Genomic DNA, 14,331 nt, shown 5'->3' on the forward strand with positions numbered 1-14,331 from the left:
AGTGCTTCCCCCAGGCTCGACAAGCCAAACTGCACCGACCCCCAACGATTGTGGACACCTGACACCCGATTCCGGACCCACCCCCCCGATCGCGAATCCCCGATCACGATCCTCCAGACCCACTACGATCCTTCAACTCCTGAACCCGATCGCCCACCCTGACCCCTGATCCTCCCCACGACCCCCGTCCTATCCCCCATTCCGATTGCCCAACCCCCAATTCTCCTCCTCAACGATCGTGGACTCCCGCGATGACCCCCGATCCCGACACCCCACTTATACTCCAAAAGAAATAACTTAGATGCGATTTGCATAAACAACAAATAGGTTTGTGCCTAATAATCTTGGTGCAAATAAGCAATAGTTGTTATTTTAGTTCCATGAACACTAGATGGAATAGTGGGGAAAAATTGGATAAGGGTCCGTTCTAGGCGATGGTAGCGTGATGCGCTAACACCCCGCGCCCGACGGACCCTTGGCAGGCAAGACACAAGTTTGGTCCCAGCTCCGAACTCTGAAAGCAAACATGCAGGTGCAGCAAGCAGTTAGGAAGGCAAATGGTACGTTGGCCTTCATTGCTAGAGGATTTGAGTATAGGAGCAAGGATGTCGTACTGCAGTTATACAGGGCCTTGGTGAGACCACATCTGGAGTATTGTGTGCAGTTTCGGTCTTCTTACCTAAGAAAGGATATACTTGCCAAAGAGGGAGTGGAGCAAAGGTTCACCAGACTGATCCCTGGGATGGCAGGACTGCCATATGAGGAGAGATTGGGTCGACCTGGCCTGTAATCACTCGAGTTTAGAAGGATGAAGGGGGATCTCATTGAAACATATAAAATTCTGGCAGGGCTGGACAGACTGGATGCAGGGAGGATGTTTCCCCTGGCTGGGGGATCCAGAACGAGGGGTCACAGTCTCAGGATACGTGGTCGGACATTTAGGACTGAGATGAGGAGAAATTTCTTCACTCAGAGGGTGGTGAACCTGTGGAATTCTCCACCACAGAAGCCAGTGGAGGCCAAGTCACTGAATATATTTAAGATGGAGCTAAATAGATTTCTCGACACAAAAGGCATCAAGGGGCATGGGGAGAGAGCAGGAATATTGTGTTGAGATAGAAGATCAGCCATGATCATATTGAGTGGCGGCGCAGGCTCGAAGGGCCGAAAGGCCTACTCCTGCTCCTATTTTCCAAGTTTCTATGTCCCAAGGGAGCACTTACCTGCAATCAGTGTTCCTTTCCAGGCCTTGCACATGGAATGAATGCAATTTGCACTTTCCACCACCAGAAGGAGCTGCAGCTCTTAAAGGGAGGATGTGCCTTCGAAATCTCTTCAAGGCAGCTTGAACCTGTTATTTGCTGAAAATAACAGACTACTCTCTGCATGGAGTCTGAACAGAGATCAGACATTGCACACGTTAATCACAGATGCAGATCCCATCCCTATGTTTATATACACTGATGAGTTATGTTAAAACATTGAATAAAGGTTGCGCACTACTAAATCCCACATCCTCCAATCTGCACGCCAGACCTCACCAATCTGCCGATCTGAGTTGTTACCAGGCCTGCGAGAGTGCACGCACCAAGGTTCTCTGCTGTTGCACTCGAGACCTTGGGTGCAAGAGGTGGACAGAAGGAAGGACATTCAATATTCGCGGTAGAGTTGGGGGTGGGGGGAGGGTGGAAGGCGGGTCAAGAGGCCCTCCAGACATATATTGAAAAGACAGTGGGAGGCAGCGGGGGACAAAGTCAATTTCAGGCGCACAGCATCATGAACATGGATGCAGAGCAGGAAGAAGTTCAATGCTTTGAGATGAGTGGTCAAGGTGAGTGAGGTCAACTGTCAAGGGGCGTCTCCTACCAACTGCTCCACGCACTACACCCCACATCCCCCATATACCAATAAGCTCTTTCCATCAGTACTCAACTCTTCCAATCAGATGCTTCCTCTCGCCCTTACACATTACCACTGTTTCAAGCCGCCCACTCACAACTCACAGGCCACACACACTGGCAGCTATTCAACCATGACAGGCACATCACCCATACACGCCTCGCTTTCTTGCAGGAGAAGATGGCACATATCAAGAGGCAGCACGTGGCAGTGGCTATTAGCCCCTCGAGCCTGTTCCACCATTCAGTGAGATCATAGTGGACCTGTGACCTAACTCCATATACCCATCTTAACCCCATACCCCTTAATACCCTTGGTTCACAGTAATCTATCAATTTCAGATTTAACATTCACAATTGAGCTCGCATCAACTACCGTCTGCAGAAGAGCATTCCAAATGTCTCCGACCCTTTGCGTGTAGAAGCATTTCCTAACTTCACTCCTGCACATCCTGGCTCCAAGTGCGAAGTTATGTCCCCATGTCCTAGTATTGAAGTCTAGGAGACCTCCGAAAACAGTTACAAATGTCTGGGCATCCAGAGGCAATAACCCCGCCATTAACCTGTAAATCCTGCATGGTCACTTTAAATAGCGCTGGTGGGGTATCCTCCAGGCACTCCAAGACACGTTCAGATGGTCAGGGTTAAGGCTGTGCGTTGAGTTGAGCATTAAGTCCCAAAATGGTGTCCATCACTTTAAATCAGTGTTGCACACTGATTGAAGCCATTTTCTCCCTACCTTACATGATTCCAGCGTATCTTATCTGCGCCTGCGCAAACTCCGATACCAAGATAGAATCTGGTGTACATCATGCAGGAAACATGCGTACGCATCCAAGACGCCATCTTGGGTGTCGGGGAGGCCCAATTAAGTGCACAGTGTGTCCAGTTTTGGTCCCCTCACATGGTGGATGATATTGAGGCTTTGGAAAGGGTGCAGGGGAGGCCCATGGATTAATTCCCAGTTTGAAGCATCTTAGTTACCAAGGAAAGCTCAAAGAGCTGAGACACTGAATTTGAGAGAAACGTAGATTATGGGGTGATTTAGATCGAGGTTTATAAGATGTTGAAGGGAATAGATTGCGTTTGTGTCGTCTGTTTGTTTCAACTAAATAGGATAGGGAGGACCAGGGGTCACAGTCTCAAGTTATGTAAAGGCTGAATTAGGTTTGATGTTAGGAGGTAGTTTACTTCCCAGAGAATAGTGAACCTGTGGAACAGGCTGCCGGCTCGAGCAGTGGACGCTGATTCACTGAATTTCTTCAGAGAGCTGGACCTGTTTCTGGCTGGGGCGGAGATCACCTTGTACAAAAGGTAGGTGCTCCATAACATTAATCAGGGCCAGAGTATTGGACTAGTTTCGATTGGAGAGGAATTTTACAGATTTCTTTCTCAAATTTGCCTGGGTTTTTATTCGCCTCTCCCGAGAGATTACATGGCTTCTGGGTGGAGTGGGGGGGTGTATATATTTTATATTGTGTGGGACAGGCTGGAGGCACGAGTGGGTCTTTTCCTGTCCATCATTGTTCGTATGCAGGTAAATGTCAGTCATAGCTGATGTTGATAATTTCATTTTTATCATGTGTTATATTAATGTTTCTATGAGTATGAATGGAAGAGGATTGTTCAAAAACATTTGACAAAGCAAATCAATTCAATGTGTTCCTGTACAGGATACTGTGGTGTTTCTGAAACTCCTTCAGGTCAGTAATATTTAAATTCATTCATTTTTTAAAAAAAATTGTTGTTTGGACATTTGCTGAGACTTTATAAATCAACCAATAATCTTAATGGCTATACTCAGAGAATCGCATTGTGATTTGGTAAATTCTTTGTACACTGCTGTCTAAAGTTTACATATTATTCATGTAGCTAAGCAATGTGTTCTGCATTGTAATATTTTAATGCTGTTTTATTACAATGTTAAAAAGCTCTAATGTTGTTTTAATGTAATCTGTATTGTTTATCAAAGATCAAGATTCCAGCATTGTATCTGAAGGCAAAATGTGAAATCAAACAAGATACCTGAATGTTCAGCTTGTAATGTTCCAACATACTGTTCCATGAGCAGAACATGAATAACCTTTTTATCAATTTGCAGTGGGTACGGTAGCATAGTGGTTATGTTACTGGACTAGTAATCCCGAGGCTTGGACTAATAATCCAGAGTTATGAGTTCAAATCTTGCCATGGCAACTGGAGAATTTAAATACAATTAATTGAATATAAATCTGGAATAAAAAATATTAGTATCAGTAATGGTGGCCACAAAACTACCAGTTGTTGTAAAAACCCATCTGGTTCACTAATGCCCTTTCGGGAAGGAAACCTGCTGTCCTTACCTGGTCTGGACTATATGTGACTCCAGACCCACAGCAATGTGGTTGAATCATAATCACCCTTTCAAATGGCCGAGCAAGCCACTCAGTTGTAAAATCTTGCTACGGAAGAGCGCGGCTCACCACCACTTTCTCAAGAGCAATTAGGGATGGGCAATAAATGCTGGCCTTGCCAGCGACGCCCACATGCCATGACTAAATAAAAAAAAAGCTACAGAAATTAATGAGAAATTGTTTTTTCCAATCACCTCAAATAGAAGAAAATGGCAAAGACGTCTCTTCTTTTAAGCATTTATGTTACTGTTTTCTGTCATTGATTGACAAAATGTCCAATGTGAAAACACAGAATCATTCAGCCAGTGCGGAAAATGAAAATATGATTCTCCAAGATAACTGAGAAAAAATTGTCATGCCATTTACAATTTTCCAGCCTGATTGAACAAACATCAAATTTCTGCAGTAATTATCGGTGATACAAGAATAATCACTAGTGCACCTCCACTGCAGGTGCAGATCAAACCCCTCCAAGAAAGCTCTGGAAGTCTTGGAGCTATGTTAAACAGGCGGCAGAAGTAACAATCCACGTCTCTGCCGCTTTTCCTGAGCTTTTTCACGCAGGGAAATTTCCCTTTTAACTTTTCAGTGGGTAATATGAAAGACAAATAAATTGAAGCTTTCACCAAATTTTGCACGTGTTTCTACTTTTACAGCAAGAGGAAGTGAGCTTGTATTGTTTTTATTCATCTTTGTAATTTTTTTACTATCACAGTGCTTTCCTTGAGACTTGCAAATGGAAATCACAGGTGTGAAGGAAGGATTGAAATTTTATATAATGGAAGATGGGGAACAGTGTGTGACGATGGCTGGACGATGAACAATGCAGAAGTGGTGTGTCGACAAATAGGATGTGGTGAAGCTGTTGCTACACTTCCGGTGGCTCTCTTTGGTCCTGGTACTGGTGAAATTGTCTTGGATGATATTCAATGTCAAGGAAATGAACAGTATTTATGGAACTGTAGAAACAATGGCTGGCTTTCACACAACTGTCAGCACTCTGAGGATGTTGCGGTAAATTGCTCAGGTAACATATTTGCTTTGTTTTTAATAATTGTCTTTTGAAAAGAAAATAAATAACTGATCAATTTATAATGACAATAACAAGGTTCAGGGTTGAGAATGATTTCTGGATACACAGAGGATACATGATGCAGGGCTCTAGAATGCAATTTATACAGTGTCAGCTGAATTATTTGCTCAATCTGAACAGTGGAGATTGAACCCATAATATTCTGACTCAGAGACAAGTTGGCACTTAAAGGGTCTTAAATTAATGCATGGATTGTGGTAAACTTCCAATATCATCACTGTGAAACAATTTTACAGCACCATTCCTTCTCAACTGTGACATCATCTCCACAAAATATGTAACATTATCCCGTGCTGAACAGAAAGACATCCAGTTCTCACATTGGTGCAATTTTTAACCTTACGTGACATCATAAAGTATGTCTTTCTTTTACATTTTGTAAAATTTAATTATTTGGATAACTCATTGTTAAATAACATTTGACTATTATTATTTTAAAACTGTTAGTCAAATATTAATTGCAATAATTCTCATAGAATAGAATTGAAATGGTCCTCCAAGAGGTTCCAATATTTTTCCAAAAACAAAGTACAGGATAACATACGAGTATAATGATGTTTTATATTAAAACCAATGATCAAATAAAATAGCTTAGCTAATAAAGCAGTTTAAATGGTTATAAGAAATATTGAAAACTTCCTTTATCCAAATTCAACCAGGAGCTATAAAGCTAATACTATATAAAATGCTAAATACATTTTCTTTTTCTATTGACAGGTTATTCGTTAAACACACCAACAGGTAATCAGCATGTCCTTAGTTGTTTACTTAATAACTGGTTTAAGCAGAGCTGGCACAGAGCTCCACCATATTGGCAAACTAACGTGTGGTGACACTCAGCTGTAGGAAATGAGATGACCTGCTATATTCGCTACTGAAAGCTTTTGACTGACCATGTTGTCCGAGGAAGGGAAAACATAGTGGACGCCAGTTTTCTCCACAGAGGGAAAAATGTGGAGGAAGAGTGTTTCTGCACACCTTCTCATGGACATTTAGAGCTTAGTATTAACTTAGCATTAACACAGGTCAAGTAGGATGCTGCCGGCCAGGGACCTGAGTCAAGGAGTAGTTGAGTGTGATGTAGAAAGACCACAGAAAGAAAATATACTGCTGTTTAAATTTGTGTAACTTGTAAGTTTCAGAAATAGAATTTGCTGGTATTGATGATGGTTATTAGATTGGGAGAAGAAGGACTGTAGATATAGAATGGGGGAAGGAGGACTGTAGATATTAAATCCTTTATTGTTTTCTCACTTCTTAGATCTTTTCGTTCTCCAATCTTTTCCTCACTGCTGCAACCAGAAGAAAAGACTTCCCAACCCCAACACACCCAAACAATGGCTCAGTAAATCTACTGCTTTTTAAAAATTCGTTGATGGGATGTGGGCATCGCTGGCAGGGCCAGCATTTATTGCCCATCCCTAATTGCCCTTGAGAAGGTGATGATGAGCCGCCTTCTTGAACCGCTACAGTCCGTGTGGTGAAGATTCTCCCACAGTGCTGTTAGGAAGGGAGTTTCAGGATTTTGACCCAGCGACAATGAAGGAGAGGTGATATAATTCCAAGTCAGGATGGTGTGTGATTTCGAGGGGAATGTGCAGATGGTGCTGTTCCCATGTGCCCGCTGCCCTTGTCCTTCTAGATGGTAGAGGTCGCGGGTATGGGAGGTGCTGTCGAAGAAGCCTAGGTGAGTTGCTGCAGTGCATCCTGTAGATGGTACACATTGTGATCAGATAAGCCACGTAGACCAGGAAGGTTCCACTGTGTGAGCTCATGATCTGCTCAGTGCTGACCAATTTAGTAGAGGGGTCCTGTAACAGGTATTAGATCTCTCATTAACATATGCAATGGCCATAATACCTATTTTAGACCACCGCTAGGGATGCCTGAATATCACTCGAGACAATATTAGATCGAACATATTACAGAGGTCCTTGGGGCACGTGATACAGCTCTGCAAGATTGGTCATTTTTTTCTCCCATTTTACCCTGGAGAAACAGGTGAGATAGGTCCCAATTTCCTGACCAATGGCTTAATATGAGCTGATAGTATCAGCCTTGGTTCAATTGGTCGCACTCTCACCTCTGGGTCAGACAGTCGTGGGTTTAAGCCCCACTGCAGAAACTTGAGCACATAATCCAGGTTAATGCTTATACATGGACTTTCAAAAGGCCTTTGATAAACTAGTATCAGTAATGGTGACCATGAAACTAACGGATTGTCATAAAAACCCATCTGGTTCACTAATGTCCTTTCGGGAAGGAAACCTGCCGTCCTTACCCGGTCTGGCCTATATGTGAGTCCAGACCCACAGCAATGTGGTTGATTCTTAATGGCCTAGCAAGCCACTCAGTTGTACAATATCACAAAGTACAGCACTGTGGGAGAACCTTCACCACACGGACTGCAGCGGTTCAAGGCGGCGGCTCACCCCCACCTTCTCAAGGGCAATTAGGGATGGGCAATAAATGCTTGCCTTGCCAGCGACGCCCACATCCCATGAACGAATAAGAAAAAAAGATAAAAGGTACCACATAGTAGACTCGTGACTAAGGTCCGATCACGTGGAGTCAGGGGACAAATAGGAGGAATATCCAGAGTACTGTGCACAATTCTAGTCTCCATATTGTAAAAAGTGTATAGAAGAACTGGAGAAGGTGCAAAAAAGATTTACAAGAATCATGCCAGAACTAAGAGGATATAACTATCAGGAAAGACTGAACAGGCTGGGGATCTTTTCTCTATAAAAGAGCAGACTGAGAGGCGACTTGATAGATATCTTTAAAATTATGAAGGAGTTTGATAGGGTGGACGTAGAGGGGATGTTTTCACTTGTGGGGGGATCCAAAACTAGGGGCCATAATTATAGGATAGTCACTAATAAATCCAATAAGGAATTCAGGAAAAACTTCCTTACTCAGAGAGTGGTGAGAATGTGGAACTCGCTATCACATGGAGTGCTTGAGGCGAATAGCATAGATGCATTTAAGGGGAAGCGAAATAAGTACATGAGGGAGAAAGAAATAGAAGGATATGTTGATAGGATGAGATGAAGTAAGGTGGAAGGAAGCTCGTGTGGAGCATAAACACCAGCATAGAGCTGTTGGGCCGAGTGGCCTGTTTCTGTGCTGTAAAATTCTATGGAATTCTATGACACTTCAGTGCAGTACTGAGGGAATGCTGCACTGTCGAAGGTTCCGTCTTTCAGGTGAGACGCTAAACCGAGTCCCCATCTGCCCTCTACGATGGACGTAAAAGATCACATGGCCCTATTTCGAAGAAGAGCAGGGAGTTCTCCCGGTGTTCTGGCCAATGTTTATCCGTCAACCAACACCTAGAAGCAGATGATCTAGCCATTTACGGCATTGCTGTTTGTGGGAGCTTGCTGTGCACAAATTAGCGGCCGCGTTTCCTACATTCCAACAATGACTACACTTCAAAAGATCTTATTTGGCTGTGAAGGGAAATGCTGAGGTAGTTAATGGCGCAATATAAATGCAAGTCCTTTCTTTTTTTCGATGTGAATAGAAAACAAAAGTAAACCAGGTACAACCTGCATAATTTGTATTTTCTGTCGTGAAATATTTTCCCAGTGATAAAATGGTGCAGTTGCAATAAAAGTACTAAAATCATAAGTTAGTTTGAATGTCAAAAAATACATGTTGAGATTTAGTCAATTTTCCATTGTAAGCTTTTAATATTATTATTCAGTTTTAGAAACGCCAAAATAAACTTTTGTTTTTATTTATTTTACAACAGCTGCAATTGATACAGAAAGTTCAACAGGTAAAAAAAAGTTTTGTTATTTAAGCAACTGAAATTTGTGCAGAGTGAAAAGCATTTACTGTGTGATTTAGAAAAGGGCTGTTTTCAAGTGATGAATATTGAAGTATAACATATTAAATATAATTTCTGTCTAACACTCCATTAACACCATAGTTGCTAATTCACTTTGATAGCAGGCTGCCAGTACCAAATCAGCTGTGAACCATTTAAACACTATGGACTAGAAATTCGATTGCGCCTGAAAGCGAGAACGCAGAGGGCAGGGCCCACGCTGCCTTCGCCTGTTCGTGTGGTCCAGGGTATTAGTACTAGATGAATTTCTGTTCAGCGTGAAATATGTGCCAGGACCTCATTATAATGATTCTGGCTTGCAACCAAAACTACCTGCACTATTCATTGGTTGCATGCCTGTTTGAAAATGGCCACACGGAGCATCGACGACCTGTGCCAGTCGGTACCGATGCAGGCGGATCGCAAAATCCGTGCTGCCTGCTGATTATAATGATTCGTGCATGCAGCCATCGTTAACCACGCTGTTCATTGGCTGCAAGCCTCTCGGAAGTGGGCCAATACCTGGAGGCCGGGGCGCTACTTAAATGCAGCCAGCACCTCCAAAATGGGAGAGGCACTTGCTGTCCTCTCTCAAGATCAGCAAGCCTGTTCCCCCGCCAACCACTCCGCCAGTACATTGCTGGTACCACTCAGCAAGCCAGCCCTGACTGCTGCAGCCCACGCTGAGATGTTTCAATCTGCAGTCGGGACCTCTAGGCCCAGAGCTGCTCTATGTCATCCTACAATTCCATGTAAAGTGTCCTCAATGGAAGCTCAGCAGCCTTCCACCTCACAGGCTGTAGCCACTGAGGAAGCACCTCGTTGGAGCTCCAGGAAGTGCACCGATCGCCATATTGTTATAGAAGGTAACGCTGGCAGCATTCCAAGTGAAAATTCATATATCTAATTTAGAGTCCTATGCAGGACCCATTTTCCATTTTGGACCACCCCAAGCTTCACTCGCTATGTGCTAACCTCGCTCAGCACAATGTGATGGTAACCAGCATGAAGGCCACCTCACCACTATGATACACGATGCCTTTAAATAGTGCTGGCCCAGTTTCTAAGCCAGTATGTTTGAGAGTGTGGCAGCTTTTCAATTTTTAATGTAACCAATTCTGATGCCATAAAAATGCACTCAAAAATGCAGAAAATACAGTGCAGAGGGGTCATTTTAACCCCGAAGAACAGGTGGGCCAGGGGTGGGTGGACAGTAAAAATAGTTGATTACATCATGGAACCGCAACCTGGGCAGGTTGGAGCCGGGTTGCAGTCCAGCTGATGTGATCAACAATTGGACTGGGTTTAACACAGGTGCGTTTGGATGTGCGCGGTCCGAAACCTGGAAGTTGCGTCCCCTATTAATGCCGGCGGGCAGATCGTTACTGGAGAATTTAACTACTTCAAATACTTAAAGTAGGTAATTTTTTGTGAATTCTGAACCTGAAACAAAGTTTACCTTACCTGCATGAGTTTCCCAAGGCTTCTCAAACTCGGCAGTAAAACAGAGGCGAGATTCATGCAGAAGTCGATTTGGCCCTTTAAACCTGTGATTGACACATCTCAAGAAAAGCTCAGGGATTGCAGCTGGTCTCTCAGTTCTCATCGGCAAACGTTTGGCTGAGAGTTGTTTGTGTTGGGTCTCTATTCACTCTTCCAGCCAATTAAATAAACTGAAAATAATCAATTGTTAATGTCCTAAATCAATGTTGAGTGTGTGCACAAGCTTATATTTTGAAGAATGATGACAACATCTGAAATATTGGAATATTCTGCAGTCAAGTTACTTGAAAGAATCATAACATTTTCAAAGAACTTGGCTGTTTTGTTAATAAAACTTATAAAACTCCAAAAATGTTTCCAATTCTCATCCAATTTGCCTATTTGCCTTTGTGTGGTCCATCTCTTCCCTTCTTTTTCTGGCTTTCTCTCTCTCCATCTTTGGCAATAGGCTTTCCATTGATATGGGTATTCCATGGACTTGGGTATACAGGTTATAATTTCAAAGTTTGCAAATGACACAAAACTCGGAAATGTAATAAACAATGTGGAGGACAGTTATAGACTTCAGGAGGACATAGACAGACTGGTGAAATGGGCAGACACATGGCAGATGAAATTTATCCCACAGAAGTGTGAAGTGATCCGTTGTGGTAGGAAGATTTAGGAGAGGCAATATAAACTAAATGGTACTATTTTAAAGAGTGTACAGGAACAGAGAGTCCTGGGAGTGTATGTACGCAAAACGTGGAAGGTGGCAAGATAAGTTGAGAAGGCTGTTTTAAAAAAGCATATGTGATTCTGGGCTTTTTAATAGAGGCATAGAGTACAAAAGCAAGGAAGTTATGCTAAACCTTTATAATGTGGAGATGCCGGTGATGGACTGGGGTTGACAATTGTAAACAATTTTACAACACCAAGTTATAGTCCAGCAATTTTATTTTAAATTCACAAGCTTTCGGAGACTTCCTCCTTCCTCAGGTAATTTACCTGAGGAAGGAGGAAGTCTCCGAAAGCTTGTGAATTTAAAATAAAATTGCTGGACTATAACTTGGTGTTGTAAACCTTTATAAAACAGTGGCTAGGCCTCAGCTGGAGTATTGTGTTCAATTCAGGGCACCACGTTTAGGAATGATGTCAAAGCCTCAGAGAGGGTGCAGAAGAGATTTACTAGAATGGTACCGGGGATGAGGGACTTCAGTTATGTGGAGAGACTGGAGAAGCTGGGGTTGTTCTCCTCAGAACAGAGAAGGTTAAGAGATTTGATAGAGGTGTTCAAAATCATGAATGGGTTTGATAGAGTAAATAAGGAGAAACTGTTTCTAGTAGCAGAACGGTTGGTAACCAGCGAATACATATTTAAGGTGATCATCAAAAGAGCCAGATGCGACATGATGAAACATTTTTTTACGCAGCGAGTTGTAATGATCTGGAATGATCTGCCTGAAAGGGTGGTGGAAGCAGATTCAATAGTAAATTTCAAAAGGAATTGGATAAATACTTGAAGGGAAAAAAATTACAGGGCCATGGGGAAAGAGCAGGGGAATGGGACGAATTGGATAGCTCTTTCACAGATCTGGCAAAGGCACGATGGGCTGAATGGTCTCCTCCTGTGCTGTACCTCCTATGATACTATGATGATACCAGGTATCGGCTGCTCTGGTAATGTTTTATTCCAAAGAAAACCAAAATTAGTTGTGATTTTTCAGTCATTTGCACTGGGTCGCCTGGGCTCAGAGAATATCAGCAGACCCGGCAGGAATCCTTTCAGGTCATGCACTTGGACTCACCTGATTTTCTGACTGATATTCTGTTTGCTCAGGCAATCCTGTGCATCTAGCTGCAGACCCAGGAAGTGGTCTCCTTTTATCTTTTTATAAAATTTGTTAATTTTCTTCTCATCACATTTCTCCATATTGCACATTAATCCTTGGCTGAGAAATGCAGTCTCTGCCAACAGTACATTTCCAGGCTGCGATGGGTAGTCGGAAAGAGTCCCAGAGTGACCCAAACTCTCATTTTCAATCCTTTTGTCTTGGGGCAAATGTATCCTCTGCTCTCTGCTTCCCCTGTGCTCCGTACCTCCTCACAGATCCAGCTGTGAATTCGTACTGTCCTGGGCACAAATCTCTGGGCACAAAGTGGAATGAAGATATATGACATCACGTTGAACAGTGAACAGTAGATGTTTGGGTCGTAGCAGAAAATACCAATTGAGTTTATTATCTAGAATTGTTGAGGTCTGACTAATTTAACCTGACATTTACTGTATAACAGGATATGGCTCATGCAGATACAACTGTGGGGGATATTCATCAGGTTGTTCCTGTGATTACAACTGTCCTTATTATGGCAACTGTTGCCCTGACTTCTGTGACCACTGTTCTTACATAAATAACGGTAAGAGAACTTTCAGAAAATAAACTAATATTTAAATGAATTTTAAAGTTAAAAAATAAATTCCAAAAAGACTCTCAGAATTACCAATGGGACTTTATTTAATATTATTGTTCATATTGTGAATCAGTGTAGCTGGAGTCCTGATAATGTGAGCTATTGTTCTGCCATATATAATGTGATCCATGAGATTATTGTCAGGACAGATCTGCCCTGGACTATTCCAATGTTAACACCAGGTCAGTCAGAAATTCAGTAACTCAGTTCAGTTACAGATATCCGGCCTTTGGGACGTTTGCTCCAACTTGTTGAGTTTGTTCTCATGCTTCACTGCTTTGGAAAGTGTTTGTGGTGAGGTTCATTCCACTAAGAAAGGAGAGAACACCAGTGAGTGGCAGGAGGTAAATGCTTACAGTTTCATGCAACACTTTGCAGGAGTGGGGAATAAGGTTATATTCTGAAATATTTACAAAAACAACTTTTAAAAATGATCATTACTGTAATATTTAAAATGATTAATTTTATTCATGTCAAGATTCTGCAAAAGTCGGTAAAAGCAAATACATTGCACCAGGACAACAGGCAGAGCCTGGATCAAGAATTTTTTGGGCCCTGGGCATGAAGTACATTCGGGAATTCTCTGCATTCCCAACAAAACCACCCCCTTCCCGATCCGTTAGAACACATTCAGGTCGTAAAATGGACGGAAAAATAGACACACAGGGCTCAACGGGTGGTTTGAGGGCGTGGCGGGCAATGAAAATTGCCACCATTTCAGACCCACCCCCATCCCGTCCATTTCTGTTTTTTAACGGGGCGGGAAAAGTGGTGGGGAGACCAACCTTCTCTCAGGAGGCAGGTCGGGCCTCAAATCCTTTCAAATGGGCTTCGGGTCTCCATTTTTCTGGACTTTCCAATTTCAACACCAGGAGACCGGGATTGCCTTCTGTTTTCGGCATCGTGAAAGGAGGCGAGAAGGCCCAAGACTAACGAGTAGGTTCCTAGAAAGGCACAGCTTGTGAGTTCGGAGGAGCAGGAGTGCTTCCCCCAGGCTCGACAAGCCAAACTACACCGACCCCCAACGATCGTGGACACCTGACACCCGATTCCAGACCCTCCCCCCCGATCGCGAATCACCGATCACGATCCTCCAGACCCACTACGATCCTTCAACTCCTGAACCCGATCGCCCACCCCGACCCCTGATCCTCC

General features: G+C 43.1%; 1 protein-coding gene across 1 annotated transcript; it reads left to right on the forward strand.

Annotated features, from left to right (window-relative positions):
- The first annotated feature begins 5,029 nt into the window (after positions 1-5,029).
- Positions 5,030-13,145, forward strand: LOC137340394 (deleted in malignant brain tumors 1 protein-like). Its single transcript, XM_068002814.1, has 4 exons — positions 5,030-5,318; positions 6,102-6,125; positions 9,145-9,171; positions 13,000-13,145. Exons 1-4 carry the CDS (start codon positions 5,108-5,110, stop codon positions 13,143-13,145), a joined length of 408 nt encoding a protein of 135 aa, XP_067858915.1. The 5' UTR covers positions 5,030-5,107.
- Positions 13,146-14,331: the final 1,186 nt, after the last annotated feature.

This window comes from Heptranchias perlo, chromosome 21 (assembly GCF_035084215.1).
Source record: "Heptranchias perlo isolate sHepPer1 chromosome 21, sHepPer1.hap1, whole genome shotgun sequence".
In the NCBI taxonomy this organism is placed as follows: Eukaryota; Metazoa; Chordata; class Chondrichthyes; order Hexanchiformes; family Hexanchidae; genus Heptranchias; species Heptranchias perlo.

Bases quoted from the DNA above. Each gene is read 5' to 3' on its own strand.
- LOC137340394 (XM_068002814.1), top strand. From the start codon at position 5,108: ATGAACAATGCAGAAGTGGTGTGTCGACAAATAGGATGTGGTGAAGCT. The intron at 5,319-6,101 runs GTAACATATTTG...TTCTATTGACAG, and splicing joins TGTTGCGGTAAATTGCTCAG to GTTATTCGTTAAACACACCA. The intron at 9,172-12,999 runs GTAAAAAAAAGT...ACTGTATAACAG, and splicing joins TGATACAGAAAGTTCAACAG to GATATGGCTCATGCAGATAC.